Source organism: Dicentrarchus labrax, unplaced genomic scaffold, assembly GCF_905237075.1.
Source record: "Dicentrarchus labrax unplaced genomic scaffold, dlabrax2021, whole genome shotgun sequence".
In the NCBI taxonomy this organism is placed as follows: Eukaryota; Metazoa; Chordata; class Actinopteri; family Moronidae; genus Dicentrarchus; species Dicentrarchus labrax.
In genome coordinates, this window is record NW_026136702.1 from 2,318,115 (window position 1) to 2,333,053 (window position 14,939).

Here is a 14,939-nt window from a genome sequence, read left to right on the forward strand (position 1 = left end):
GACCCAAACTGTGTCCAAAATCCACACAGCACACTCTTTCTAAGCAGGTTTGGAGTTTGTACAATAGTGTGTTCATACTGGAAAACTAAAAAAATCCTTGATTGATGTACACTTTTCATCCATAATGCAACTTTCTCCTTTCCTGTATTTACATATGCTATGTGCTAGGCTAATCTACATTGAAGAGACAACCGTGTTTTGAAGGTGGTTGAAAGATAAAAGAGACATATATACAGTTTATAGTCACATCTTACTTTAACTAGCCAGAGTATTCTTTGTAGCAAAACACTTTCTAACTACCTAGCTAATCTACATCAATCATCAAAAGTTTTGCTGACTTAAGATGTGACGATATATGTCACCTTTATTTCAACCATCTTTAAAATGTCTTTTAAAAACAGAAGTTCTTCTGGGAACTGCACATTAAATGCAACAAGGAGAAATCTCCATAAACCTTCACAACCTGACTGCTCCAGTGTATTATTTTGAGGTATTAATGATTATTAAGGCAAAAGAACAACATTTATGTTCATCAATGAATATAACTCTGTATAAAGCTTTAACTGCACTACAGCTGAGACTATTGGGAAATGCCAAGTTCACTGCCTGTGATCTGCCTTGTAGATATCTGACAGCTCTTCTCTGTTTAAGTCAGTATTTTAGTAATTTGGCATTAAAATCATTTTAATAAGCTTCCGTCTCATCTGAAGTGCGTCTCTCATCTCGCGGCTCGTGGAGTCTCGTGCTTATTCAGCTCATCCATCATAAACATGAAATCCCACCGGCTTTGATGAGAGTGTCCCGCTGACAAAGGGACTCAACGCTCGTCTTCACACGGTCTCAGGACGGGAGGTGAGCTGTCTATATCTAATGTCGCCTCTGAACGCCAACAGAATGCGGAATCCGTCTCAGCTTCACAGAAACGCTTTGAAAAACGCCAAATTACTCGCTTCAATGAATTTTCGTGTTGTTTATATGATGAAGAATTGTCAGATATCACTTCCACGAGGCTGAGCAGACCGATCACAGGCAGAAAACCGCCTGTTGAACCTCCGTCACCCTTCATCACTCGTTCACAGAGAACACACTAAAAATAATAAATCCCATTTTCCAGTTATTATATTTCTTTGGAAGTGGTTTGGATGGACATTCCCGTTTACCTGGATTAGTGTGGACACTTTTGGTTTGTTTAAAACGTTAACGATTAATAGAACAGTTGCGTTTCCTGCCCGGTTTCACCTATCAGATTATAAGATCTCAGCATTTACTTTGGTGAGGACAGCGTTATTATAACTGATGACTTTCTAGCAGCCAGAATTTTCCTTTAAGAGCAAATCCAAAGAGTCACTATGTTGCCTTGACTTACAGTCACGGAAAGCAAAGAGGAACAAATTCCAATAAAAACGCAATGAGACAGTTAATATTACAGCCTTCACACATCTGTGATGACCTTGTTTTTTTGCACTCACAAAGACACTTTGTTGCATTTGTTGGTCTCAAATAAAGCCACATTAGAGCTAGGTAATATGTTTTGTTCCAGCAGGATGATAGCTTTCTCTCGCTGTGGAACGACTGAACAGAAAACTCTGCTTTTAGCCCACGTTATGGATGGTCTGCTGCTCTTGTGTTCTCTTACTTCTCACGGTTGAAGATCATGAACTCTTGCTGCACCACTTCAAGGCACTCCTGTAGGTAGTCATTCTCCTGCGGGCAGTCGAAAGACAAAACGTCACCATCGCCTCCCAACATCAACATCAACCTCAACCTCGTTATCATCATTAAGAGCTACAGATCAACATTTACGTCCACTCCAATCAAGTCAACTGCGTGACGTCTGACGAGGAAAATGTCTCCTTTTTTTATCCTCCGTTGCTCTTTTTAAACAAGTCATGAATTGTTTGTGAGCCCTCCTCAAATTGGATGTTTGGCCCGAGACGAAAATAGAAGCTCATATTTCCGAAAGCACTTGAGGCCATGACAACAGCAGTGAAGGCTTCATAATTTAATAATCTCGGTAATAACGCAGTATGAGCACACACAAGCACGCACACACATACGGGCAACCAAGTCTCATAACCCTCTGCTATTGTTCAAGGTATACACACTCCTTGCACACGCTGATCAGCACTGATAACACGTGACATACACACACACACACATTAATAACACTGATGTCATGATGACTGTCGGATGGGAACAGGCTGTTTCTCATAAACACAGAGAGAATATCTCCTGTCTGTGGTAAAGAATCTCTCAATCAAACGTAACCATGCAGAAGAGACTGTATATACAGCACAGGTCCAAGTTCTCTCATGTATTAATGATGTTATTAACTTCTACCAAAAAAATATCAATTTTTAATGTGTAGTCTGTTATGTAATTCTTTTGTTGTTGTAGATTTCTGACTGGTATATCCTCCTGAAGTGTACTTTTCCCATTGATTGATTGTTCTGTTAGGGCTGAAACTAATCATTACTTCCATCATTGATTAATCTTGTAGACTAGACTGACATGTTGTGCTGGAGGTTTGTGTGAAACGAGCGATTTGTATGAATTTTGAGGAGATTATTTTCTGTGAATATTGCATCAGAGATGAGGTGTTTGTTTACATTCTCAGTATTATGTATTTTTTAATTTTTTTTTAACAATCATACAGACTTAAAAGGCTTCTTTTTTGACAAATTCTGTGTTTTCGCCTCATTGTTCTGTCAGCTCTTTGGTTGTTTAAACTGCACAGTTTTCTGATCCAGGACGAGGATGTTTATCAGAGAGTGAAGACCTACAGAGTTAATCTAAATGTTAAAAATAACAATTTCATTTAGTTTTCTTCACAGAAATGAACACAATACTGAGATAAAGGTCTACTGTTTACATTTTACACCCCTTAATATCAAGTGAAGCTTTTGGGACCCCCGGGTTGTTTTAAACTATAAAATGTCAGAGGTTAAAACCAGCATTTATTTTGTGCTAACTTAAAGGAATAGTTTGACATTTTTGTAAATACATTAATTCGCTTTCTTTCTGAGAGTTGGATGAGAAGATGGAAGTCTTTATGTAAATATGTGGCTGGAGCCAACATCCAGTTAGCTTAGCTTAGCATAAAGACTGAAAACAGAGGGGAAAAGGGTAATAAAAAATCAGCACACCAGAACTTCTTAAGCTTATAAATTTTAACATGATATCTCGCTGTCTTTTTACTTTAATGTGTAAAAAGTCACATGATTTCTGATACGACCTGATTTTCTGATTTTAACCACATATGAAAGCGGCGCCAATCAGAACTGAAAAGATCAAATTCAGTGTGTGATGATCTGATCTGAGTCACATATGAGCAAAGACTTGAGTCACTTTCGCCTGCGGTGTGATAGTGAACTGCGTGAACTTTGGTGTCTGTAATTTGTTTCTCAGGAAAAGTTAAAATTAAAAAGTAAATATGCCAGAATTATGCCACTGATATCAGCCAAAAGATCAAGAAACAAGGATAAAACAATAATAAGGATGTACAACATGTTAATTACAGCAAAAACACAGACAGACATAAACTTCTATTTACAATCCACACTGGTACATAAAAGCAATCTTATTTTTAATTTACTTTCAACACAACATCATAAAATAAAGTAGAGTGTGGTGGATTAAATACACAACAAGGGGCTCAGTGTTTCTGTTGAGTTTAATTTATTTGCCAAATAAAAGTTAAATATGTGTACTGTTTGACAAATAGTATATTTTTTATATATATATTGTGATAATAAATCAAACAAAATATGATATGGTGACAGCAGTATGTCAAACTATTCCTAATTTCAAAGTCCTTTTGCATTGGTATAATAATTTTTCACTGCTATAATATCCTGCTGTATAATCTTATTTCCCTCTGTTCAGTATAGACTGAAATATATAGTATGAGAGCGAAGGAGAGATTATTTGTTATATGATCTGAACAGATACAGCTAATCAGCATGCTTACAGGGTGCCTGCTGCTAACACGCTTGTACAGTAAGTCTCTCTTTATGTTCACTAGCACAGTGTTATTCATTTTGTGTGTTGAGCTGAGAACAGATCATTCACAGCAGGAGAAAAAAAAGAAAAAGATGCTGGGATTTGCCTCACCTCCAATCTAAAAATATACAGTTTTGACGGGAACTGACAGAGCGGAGACCGGGGTAAACCTGAGCTGCATTGTTATCCAAGACGGGCCCTGCCTCTCTGTGTATGCAGTAGTACTAGTACCATATATGCGGCAGGTTATAATTTGCTCAGAAGTGTGTGTGTGTGTGTGTGTGTGTGTGTGTTTGGTGTAAAATAACACTAATCTGATCTGCACAAGGCTACAAAGATCAGATTAACTGGGAAACACTGCACACACAGCACTGCACAATTGAAAATAACCCTTTTAAATGTGGAAAAAAGCTAAAAATAGCCGTCTACCATCAAAGGCAATAAAGGCCTTTTAACAGATGCAGTGACATCTTGAGTTCCACCTTCATCCACGCAGCTCCTAAATCCTCCTCCTCAACAGATCATACTGCTTTTAATGCTGGGGTTATGCAGCGTTTCAGTGTTTTAGCTCTTGTATCTCGAGATAAAATATGAAAGATGGTGTGGATTATTAGATAATCTGAGGAATGTGGCCCTGTCTTTTTCAATATTCCTTTAAGAGACAAACAAACATGTACGCACAGAGGAGGAGGAGACGAGCTCCAGAGACAGACGAGCAATAAATCGATTGATTGGAATTTAGGTTTTAAAGGTCCAGTGTGTAACATTTAGGAGGAGCTATTAGCAGAAATTGAATAAAATATTTATAGGTATGTTTTTCATTAGCATATAATAATCTGGATATAGGAATCATTATGTTTTTGTTACATCAGAATAAGTCATTTATATCACTGGTTCACAACCACCAGGGGTCACCAGAGCTTCACAGGGGGTTGTGAGGCCTTCTTGATTTTAAAGCATGAAGGAAAACTTAAAAAATATACACAGTTGGCCTATATCTCATCGCCCTACATTAAAAAACTTGCAGATAGAGCTAATAGAACAAGCACCAGAGAGAAGAAAACACTGAATTTGTCAAAAAGAAGCATATTAAGAGATAATTGTATATAAACCTCTTTAAAATATCAGTAAAACACAAACTTTCTACAGTTATTGTGCTCACTTTTTACAGTTTATCAGTTGTTCTCTACTGTTATTGTTATGCATTGAATAGGCCGCAGTTATAAGACTTTACAGATGTGATACAGATGGTTTTGTAGGTTGTTTTTAAGGAGAATATTATGGTATTTTCAGGCCCTATCACCCAGCCCTCGTTACAGGTAGGCACTGTTATTATGTGCTCGTGCAGATGACGTGGGCCACTCACAGACTGCGAATCCTTGCTGTTGTCTCGAGAGCGGTTCTTGGCCAGCCTCTTCTTCTTCTTGTGAAGGGGGCGCGACTCCAGGATCATCTCCTCCAGCTCAAAGGTGGGGTCGCAGTGGAGGCGACCTTTCTGCAGGAGGGAGACGCACCACGAGATAATTAGAAACACAAACACTCACACGCGGGATCGTAAATCAGCTGCGGTGAGCACACAGAGCCACAGAGTGCACACTGACTGAACTTACTGAATAACACACGTGAATGCACTCACACGCACATGGTAATGCACTGTGAGTCCACGTGTACGCACTCCATAGTGAAATACCAAGAAGAAGCTGCATTCAGTTTCCTTTGCATTATTTAGCTGCTACACATGCTCATTACGATCAGCAAACACGAAGGAGTGCCTGTGTGTGCTTTTAAGGCTTTATTGTATGCATGTGTGTTTGTGTGTGTTTGTGTATGTGTGTGTGTGTGTGTGTGTGTGTGTGTGTGTGTGTGTGTGTTAATATCTGACATTAGGGACACTAACATTAGGAACAAATCCGGCCTCCATCTTCTTCTCGTACACAGCGTCCCAGTTGACGTCAGCGAGGTAGGGCGATGTCTGCATCTCAGACAGGCCGGAGAAACGATGCTCTGGGTTCACTGTCAGTAGCTGGAAGGAAGGGACACACACACACACACACACACACACACACACACACACACACACACACACACAGTAATGTCACCTACATCATGTCACCTTCTGAGTCGCAATATCACCTTCACAACTTCCCTCCTCGTTCACAGCGCGGCTCTTCTCTCCGGGAGGTGAAATAAACTCGACAAATCATGGGTGAAAAATAGAAATGAATTTGAAGGTTTCTTTCCTTTTTACTGTGCAGTTTTAAACAAAAACCATGTGTAGCAAGTGTGTGTGTGTGTGTGTGTGTGTGTGTGTGTGTGTGTGTGGCTGGTCTAGGTGAGATGAACATAACAAGGAGCCAAAAATATTCTGTAAAATCTGCAGTCTTTCCTGGCTTCCCTGAAACTATCCATAAAAACTTCCACTTCTCAACTATAAGCGCTCCATAAACTCAGATGTCTTCATGGTAATACTGCCATATTGTTTCTTTTCATAATCAATCCATCAAGACTTCATCTGGACAGTCCAACTACAGATAGTTTTGTAGTATTTGTAACATTCGGTAGGGATGTAACAATACACTCAACTCACAATTAGATACAATTCACGATATGATTTTCTCTCGATTAAATGAGATCAAAGATAAATTATGACTGAAAAGGATTTCATTATTTCTCAGACTGAAATCTATGTTTGGGTGAGGCCATGTTCATGAACTGTCACATACATAATCTATAGATAATCTGTTTACCGTCTACAAACAAAGCAGTACAGTTTTACATGTTATAAATATAAAAACGATATAAACCGTATAATCTGTAGGACCGGCAATCCGTTTCATTGTTCTTCATTTGAGGTTGAAGGTTTTATCGTTTCTGAGCATGCACAATTTAAATATGGAGCCCCAAAGTGTTCAATATTAAAAAATAAATCAAAAGACATTATAAAATAATCACATCAACAAATTGTATAAATATTATATCCCTACTGCCTCACATAAGATAGCAGGCTCAACAACTGCCGCCAACTTTCTGTTAGTTAGCGCTGTTGAACACTGTAAGTTAAACACAATAAGTAGTCTTAACTAATATAACTTTTATTCATTCCACACTTCTTATCTAGTTGGCTAACTACGTAGCTGGGCTGTGAGCTTGGATTATTAGCATCAAAGCTAGCTCCTGTTGCAACCACAGTTATATAACCAGTTACCTGCTGGTCTCCATAGCTAATGTCCACGTTCAGCTGTACAGGGGTGAATCTTTATACAACTCATCCATTTAAATTATATTAAGGATTAAAGTTATGTATAATTAAGGACATGTCCACTTTGAGTGACAGGTGGGGGCCGTCATAGGCGGCTGTTTTCAGTACTCAGGCTTCATTAACCCCGCCTCAGCTCCACCCACGTCCCACATATATGCTCATTTTTGTTTTATCTGGGAACCAGCGGAGTCAGGACTTCCAAGATACCATTTTTAATTACACAGTCTAAGACAGAGAGCACAAAAAGTGACATTATGAAATAAAAAGTGTGACTGGGTAAAATGTAATTATGTCATAAAAAACTGACTTTTGGGACATTACTTTCTGATTCTATAATTAAATATAAATAAGGTAAAACCCTGTTCAGAATGATGGGAAGCAGTGTTTTTAATTTATTGGTTATTACTGGTAATGGTATGATATTATTGTATTCATTTATTTATCTTACAGAATATATTCATCTCATTATTTATTCTACAATTACATTATCTATTTAATATTTTAGTAATCATGTTGCCACCAATCTCTTCAACAGGAATACCAGATACACCCAAGCCCTTACTGAGGTAGCAACCAACAGGGGGCACTGTTCATCAAATCAGTCACCCATCAGGTTTGTATCAAAATTGTTGCACCGATCAAGACAGATGAACGCCACACATGAGCAGAATCACTTAGTCCAGAGAGGAAATAAAACCTGGTTGCTGGTACAGTTGTGCTTTTAATGGAGCAGCATCTGTTTCATGTTTCTCCTCAGGGTAAACATTGGTAATTATAAAGGGATGTGGCTTTTTGTTGTCATGTTAACTCTCTCTCCCTGCGCTTCGGTTTCTTTCTTTTGGTCACAGGTTGATTCAGTTTCCCCCTGCAGGGCCTGTTAGGTCTGTCTCTGTGGAGTCCAGACATAGTAATCGATCAGCAGCAGAGCGGAAGAGACCATCGCTGCGTCCAGAACACTCAGTCAGACCCACAGCACATGCATGCACTCATGCTCACACTTACACTCTGCCAAAAAAAAAAAAGAGAAAAACCTGCTTAACAAGTCACGGTTTTTCATACTCACTCTAAAAAGCTTAAAATGACTACAAAAATACTGCCACAGGGGGTGAGATCATTTGTTTCCAGCACAGCTTCACTTGATTCTGATGACAACATGTTGACACAAAGCAGAATAAGGTAGATTATTACTACAGGGAAAAAAATGATTCAAGGAAAGTGTTTTTCTCTATTTGATGCAAATGATCTCATCAAACTGGCAGATTTTCTCTTATGAGACAAGAGTATTTTGAGCCTCAATGTGAGGTTCAATTACTTGTTATGATGAATATCAGTAGGAAAACGTCGGCTGACACACACACACACACACATACACACTGTCTCTTCTCTCACCCACTTGCTGTGTTTCTGTGCTGCCATCCTTCAGATTCCCATCTGTCGCTTTTCTTCTCCTTTGCCCTGAGGGTCTCGGCTTATCCTACCCCCCCTCCGGCTCCAGTCCCCCTTACAGTACCTGCATCCTCTGTTCCTGTGGCTTCAGCGCTTTTTTACCTCAATATGTACCCCAATATCACCTCTATCTCCCCTCATCTCCTTCCCCTCTGCTCCTCTTTCCAGGGACGATAATCTGTGTCCAGGCAGACGGGTCAGGGTTCAATTTACTTAGATTTGACTTTGAAAAATGTAACCAGACACTAATTAAATTAGGATATACTGCAATTTGCATCTACATTCCTTCATTCATTTATTATTTAGTTATTTAGTTTATTTATTAGAAGTAAAAAATGTGGTTCTCAATAATCTAACAGACCTCTACATGTATTTGCAATGATTCATTTCATGATAGTTTTTTCTCTCAGTGGGGAAAGAATCCAACTATTTAAATGAAAGATCTGGTAGCAAATGTGTCCACCTCACCTTCCTCAAGAGGGAAACCAGGTCCTTGGGCCAGGCTGGGCTGTACTGGACACTGACTGTACTGAAGAGCTGAATCAGGGACTCCACTGAGTTACTGGCATGGATGTCATAGGGCCTCTGGTTTGGAAACAGGATGACAAAAATAAGGAAGCAAATGAGGAGTGGATGAATGGATTCAAGCTCAGTTTTGCAGCCTAATAACATAAAAACCAGAATTCCCATCATGCCTTACCCATCCACGCAGCACTTCGAAAGCTGTCACCCCTAGTGACCACCAGTCCACTTCAAAGGCGTAACCCGTCCCTCCACTTACAAAAGACTGGAAGATCTCTGGGGCTGAAAGCACAAACGGAGAGTTATTCTCTGCCCAAACCACTGCCTGTGCATGTGGTGAAAGAGCAAGTGTTCCTGTGCAAAATGTCAACCGGAAAGGTTTTTTCCCTCAACCAAGCGATGTAATCACAAGACGAGATGGAACATTTTAGCATTTTTTGCCTCAGCTTTTCACAAATACACACAAGCTTTCACACTAGTGCCTATCAAAGTATCTAATTTGAACAGTGTATCTACTACAAGCTTGTCACATACCTAATATTAATAAGTCACACCTTACCTAGGTTGTTACCTGCCTAAAAATGTCAGGAAACTGTTTGTGAAAATTAACTCTTCTGAAGGCACATTTAGAGAACCTTCTTTCTTATTATTCATTTTTAAATGTTTTCACCGGTCTTGATGTTGGGAATAATATCAATTTATTTATCTACCAGCTTTTAAAACAGAGTTTAAAAAGTGCTTTGACAGACAAAGCATAGTTGTGATACACAAAATGTAATTAAATATAAAAATGATGAATACCACCAACACAATAATAGGAGCAGAATAGAAGCAATAAAAATAAAATTAAAATAACAAATAAAATTAAATAGTTGGAGTATGAAGACGACATTATAGAAAGGTCTATAAAAATTTGTTTTAAGAAATGAGTTAAAAGAAGTCACCAGGAAGGTACGCAATAATGCAAAAAATAATAATAATAATAATAATCAATAATTCCCTTAAGATGCATTAAAACTTAAGTAATGAGTCTGTTTTTAAAATTTAAGCAGTAGAAGGTAAAGATATTTGTGTAAAAATGTAAAAAGGTAAGAAGTTAAAATCTTTTTAGGTACAATAACGTAATAAAGTATTTGTACTTTGTTACTTCTCATACAATAACCTTTTTCCTATAATCTTCTTTTCGTCCCGTAAGGATACATATTATATTTACACAAAGCAATCAGACATGGTTACAAGATGGCAGTGATTACCCATGTAGGGCTTGGTTCCAGCTAAGGCCGTGGCTCTTTCTCCATTCTTTATTATCGTGGCTATGTTGAAGTCCGTCAGGTGAGCGTGACCTAAGGAGAAGCAGCCACAAAATCCATCAAAACATTTTTAAAATAAATGCCTCTGATCACATAAAAAGCAAAGATTTTAATGTGTAAAAAGAAAATGAAATGAGTGACAACAAAGTCTGATATTTCAGTAAACTGAATCAGTGTTTCCTCCTGGCTTTGTGTGTCAGTCACACATCCCTGACTCCTCTGACCCTGTTACTGCTGTGACTCATTAGTTGCTTGCAAGGTCGTGTTTGTGTCCAACTTATCACTGCTGTCTGGGTACACTGTGCACTTAAAAGGTTTTTTCTGATAAACATAACTATACACTTAGAGGTAGATGTCAGAGCTTAAACTGAAAGGATGTTTTATGGGCATTTTTATATGTAACCTTTATTTAATCAGGTAATCACATTGAGATCAAGATCTGTTTTGCAAGTAAACCTGATTACAGCAGAAGAAATACAGACAGATAAGTCACACAACCAGCACATACAAACAGCATAAGAAATAAAAAACATCCCCAAAAAGGGCCAAGATTTTGAAAAGTAATTTATAAATATAAAAGCTGGAAGTCTTCCCAACTTCAGTGTTTCCTGGTTGGGTATCAAGAATTAGTCAGTTAGAGAAAAGTATTTATAAATTTGAGAGGAGGTGTAATACACTGCGGAAGCTTTAGTAGGAGACACAAATGATAGTGATGATGATTGGTTATTGGAACTGACAAAAGTGGTAAACAGCATCGAGTTGTTTTAAGGTGGAATGTGTATGGATCATTTACAATATAGTGGACAGAGATTATGGCCTAAATCTCTAGTTTCAGTCTTCTTCCATACAGCATGATGTTCATTTAGTAGATTTTGGTCTCATTTAGAGTAAAAAAGATACGTACTGTGAGTACTCCACAAACCTGTGGGTTGAGTAACGGTAGGTCCACATTTGATATGGATAGAAGGAAGATGTAAGGTTATGAGTATGTATTATGTGAGTATGTATGCCCTATCAGCATTCAGTAAAAGTTTGAGGTTCTGCAGAAATGTCTGAAGAAGCAATGTGCGTACAAGCTTGTGTCATCTGCATAAAAATGTATGTTATAAGTCTGTGTTGGAGTAATAATATTGTTTATGTATATTGAAAATAAAAATGGACTGAGTACAGAACCTTGGGGTACTCTCTTATGTTTTGAAAAGAGAGATTAATGTGACACCATCAGTACTCTACAGATGGCCTCTGTTCTATCAGATAAATATGAATGAGACCAGTTCCAAGAAAGATGTTTGAAGGTTTAATTTCCCTTCTTATCCAAGTAGGCTAAAATAAATGCTGAGCATTATTTATCTCATCTCTGCATGCAGTAATACCCAAAGCAAACACACACGCTTACCTTGCTCATCCAACAGGATATTGTCTGGCTTGACATCTCTAAAGGAGACAAAACAGACACATATCAAAAAATGTGTCATGTAATACAGAAAAGCAACCTCATTTTAGTCATAAACATTGCAAACATTAGTCAGGTTTCCTTTCAAACGTAGTGCACATTAAAAGCAAATTAGTGTTTACATCCACTGTTAAAACATTGTAGAACAAGAGCATGTAACAGATGATGTAACTGAAAGAGCTCTAGTTAAACCAGTTAAACAAATGGTTGAAAACAATGTTGAAAATGTGTTGCATGTTGAATGTTGTTTTTAATAGTACCTGAAGTTCAATGATGCATCTATTTCTGTTTTATTTAAATTGTATTATTGTTTTGCATGCTTATAAATAATTTGACTTTGGAATTTCAATCTTACATTCTGACTTTATAACATCTGTCCAGGGTCTACAGATCAAAAATAGCCTCATGGCTAACTCTGGCACATTTCTAGCAATGTTTTATTAACGTGCACTGTCCCTGCTAAATTGAATCAAGAGACAAATAAAATAAAATAAATAAAACGTGATGGAAATATGGCCCTTCTGTTTATTTCATATATTCTCATGATTTATTTGCAACGTCTGTTTCCAGTGTACTGTGACATTTTGTTTTTGTCAATACACAAACTTTTCCACCTCAATCAAGCGTAAAAACTTTGTTGTGATATTTATTACAAAGTTCCATTTTTTTAATGTAGAGTTTTTATGCTCCGGTTGTTTTATTTCTAATGAAAATATGCATAAAAACATGGATGAAAACACACTTATTGAATTGTTTCTGTTAGTAAAAGTGTTTCAGTTTCAGGGCATTTGCAAAATGCTTAATTGTTCCTATAATTAAATCACAAAGAGATACTCTCACAGTGCCTCGGGTCCTTTAGTTTGTAGTCAGGTGGGATTAAATGTGTGCAGTATGTGTGGATGTGAAAATCTGTAGGAGGTGGTTGGAGTGCTGATGCATGTGTGAATTACATGTTGGTGCAACATGTTAAGTGTGTGTGTGTTCAGTGAGAGAACGAGAGGGAGAAAATTCTCATTCCCTACATCTCAAACGTTGAGAACAAGACCATCAGCGGTTCCCCCTGGAGGCTCTCGCAGGTTTGTCTGCACTTGCTTATTACACTGGGCGCCCATGCAGCGGAGACACATTCAGGCACACACTCACACCCGTACACGTCTCGACATTTCCTCCACATTGCCCTCCACAGGCAATTAACAGAGCGCGCACAGCTTATTTAATTATGCTGCACGTCACGCTGGTGTGGAGAATACCAGGGCCCACAGAGAGCATCTACACTTCCCATAGGACTGTGGCTATGCAACTCTAAGCTGATGCTAATATCGTCTGCCAAAACTCTTTGAGGGGAGTGGTGTTGGGGGGTCGGAGTGATCCAGCAGTACAAAGCTGGAGGGAAATACATGCATGTTCACAGGAGGAGTGCCAGCTGAAGCGCCGTGCCATTTTGTTTGAAGTACAAAATTCACTTAACGTTTAATTCATTTTGCAGAAAGCTCAGAAACACCAATCCAACATGAAACAGCATGTAAAGGGAAGTCTTATTTCACAGGAACAAACCGCCTGCGTGAGGTGATCTAACAGCTAGCAGTTTTAAGATGTTGAGTCTATATGATGAAGATAAATGAAGCTACCTGGTGGTCTGCTGAGAGAGGAAGCGGACAAAAGAAGACAAAAGAGAAAAGACTCTCCACTTTTACTTCCCTTCTTCTCATAGGACCAATTTTACCTCCTTGGGCATGGTGGCAGCTGACTGTTGCTAGGAGACCAGAGACCCTTCTTCCTTCAGTTGGTGCAACAAAATAATTGTATAGTATTCTCCTGTCAAAAACTTACAGGGTGGAACAAAATTGTAGAGCTGGGGACGGCCATGGATACTCAGGGATTGGATTACGGCTCTGAGAGCAGACACAATTGTGTCAAAGGCAGAACTGTTGAGGTTGTTGTCAAGGAGAGGGTGAAAAAACAAAGATAAGCAGCGTCTGTCACCTATTTCTAATGGTGGCTCTATAAACGTCTTTGTCAACGACGAGGAAAGGAGGACACTTCCTACCTCATATGTCATGTAGTGAAAACGTGGGAGAGTTATTGACTCGATGAAATTACATAGATATCACACACGCTTGTAATGTTATATAATGCATGAAAATGATGACATGATAGTGAATCTACACTATAGTGTAGATAGATAGTGCACACATACACACAGACAGCTTACTGTAAATACATCCACTGTATGTGCATTTGTATATTTCTCTTCACAGTATATCCTGTATGTGATGCCTAATGTATATATTATTTATGCTTGAGCCTTGCTTTTAATTAAGAACATACACACACTCTTACGCTTTCTTGTTAGTTGAAAAGATCAATACCACCAAACTATCAGTGAGTCTAGATGGAGTTGTCACAGTGAGGTTGCCAGGCAACCAGTGGACATCCTAGGTAGTTACTGCTCCTCGCCAAGAAAATGGTTCAGCACATAACCCCCCAGTAAAAACACGCAACTCGACGCTTATTCCCATTTTCCCATTTTTAGACGGTTTAGGTAAAGAAGATATAATGTCCCGATGGTAAACCTGTAAGTTGCTCTTAAACACTTTGAATTTCTTTACTGTTTGTTTAATTCTGTAAAATACTTCAAATGTAATCACTTGCAGGCAAGATGCTTCATTCAAGTTATTTTTTTAGTGCCTAAACGTCAGAAAACACTAGAAACACACACACACAGTCACACACACACACAGACACACAGACAGTATACTGTTGTTTGAAGGAAGAAATGTAGCTCCAATGAGGTTTTGAACAAGGTTCAAACAGTTTTTTAGCCATCTGTGGCACTAAATCTGCAGTCTGCAGGGATCCGGCTCCTCCACTTACTGGACTGCACGGACACAAACTGCTGCGCTCAGCATATTCAGACAAAAAGCTGCGGACGGCAGCGAGTCCACCC

The 14,939-nt window shown here is 38.5% G+C and overlaps 1 protein-coding gene across 1 annotated transcript in view; it reads right to left on the reverse strand.

Moving 5' to 3' along the window:
- The window catches only part of LOC127378714 (serine/threonine-protein kinase 32C-like), a 79,787-nt gene that overhangs the window by 5,156 nt on the left and 59,692 nt on the right, over positions 1 to 14,939 (reverse strand). Inside the window, exons 5-11 of the mRNA XM_051427922.1 lie at positions 11,936 to 11,973; positions 10,483 to 10,572; positions 9,408 to 9,511; positions 9,176 to 9,292; positions 5,900 to 6,025; positions 5,369 to 5,497; positions 1,637 to 1,704 (exon numbers count right to left, since the gene is read on the reverse strand). Of these exons, the coding sequence (XP_051283882.1) occupies positions 1,637 to 1,704; positions 5,369 to 5,497; positions 5,900 to 6,025; positions 9,176 to 9,292; positions 9,408 to 9,511; positions 10,483 to 10,572; positions 11,936 to 11,973 (672 nt within the window). The remainder of the gene's footprint in view (positions 1 to 1,636; positions 1,705 to 5,368; positions 5,498 to 5,899; positions 6,026 to 9,175; positions 9,293 to 9,407; positions 9,512 to 10,482; positions 10,573 to 11,935; positions 11,974 to 14,939) is intronic.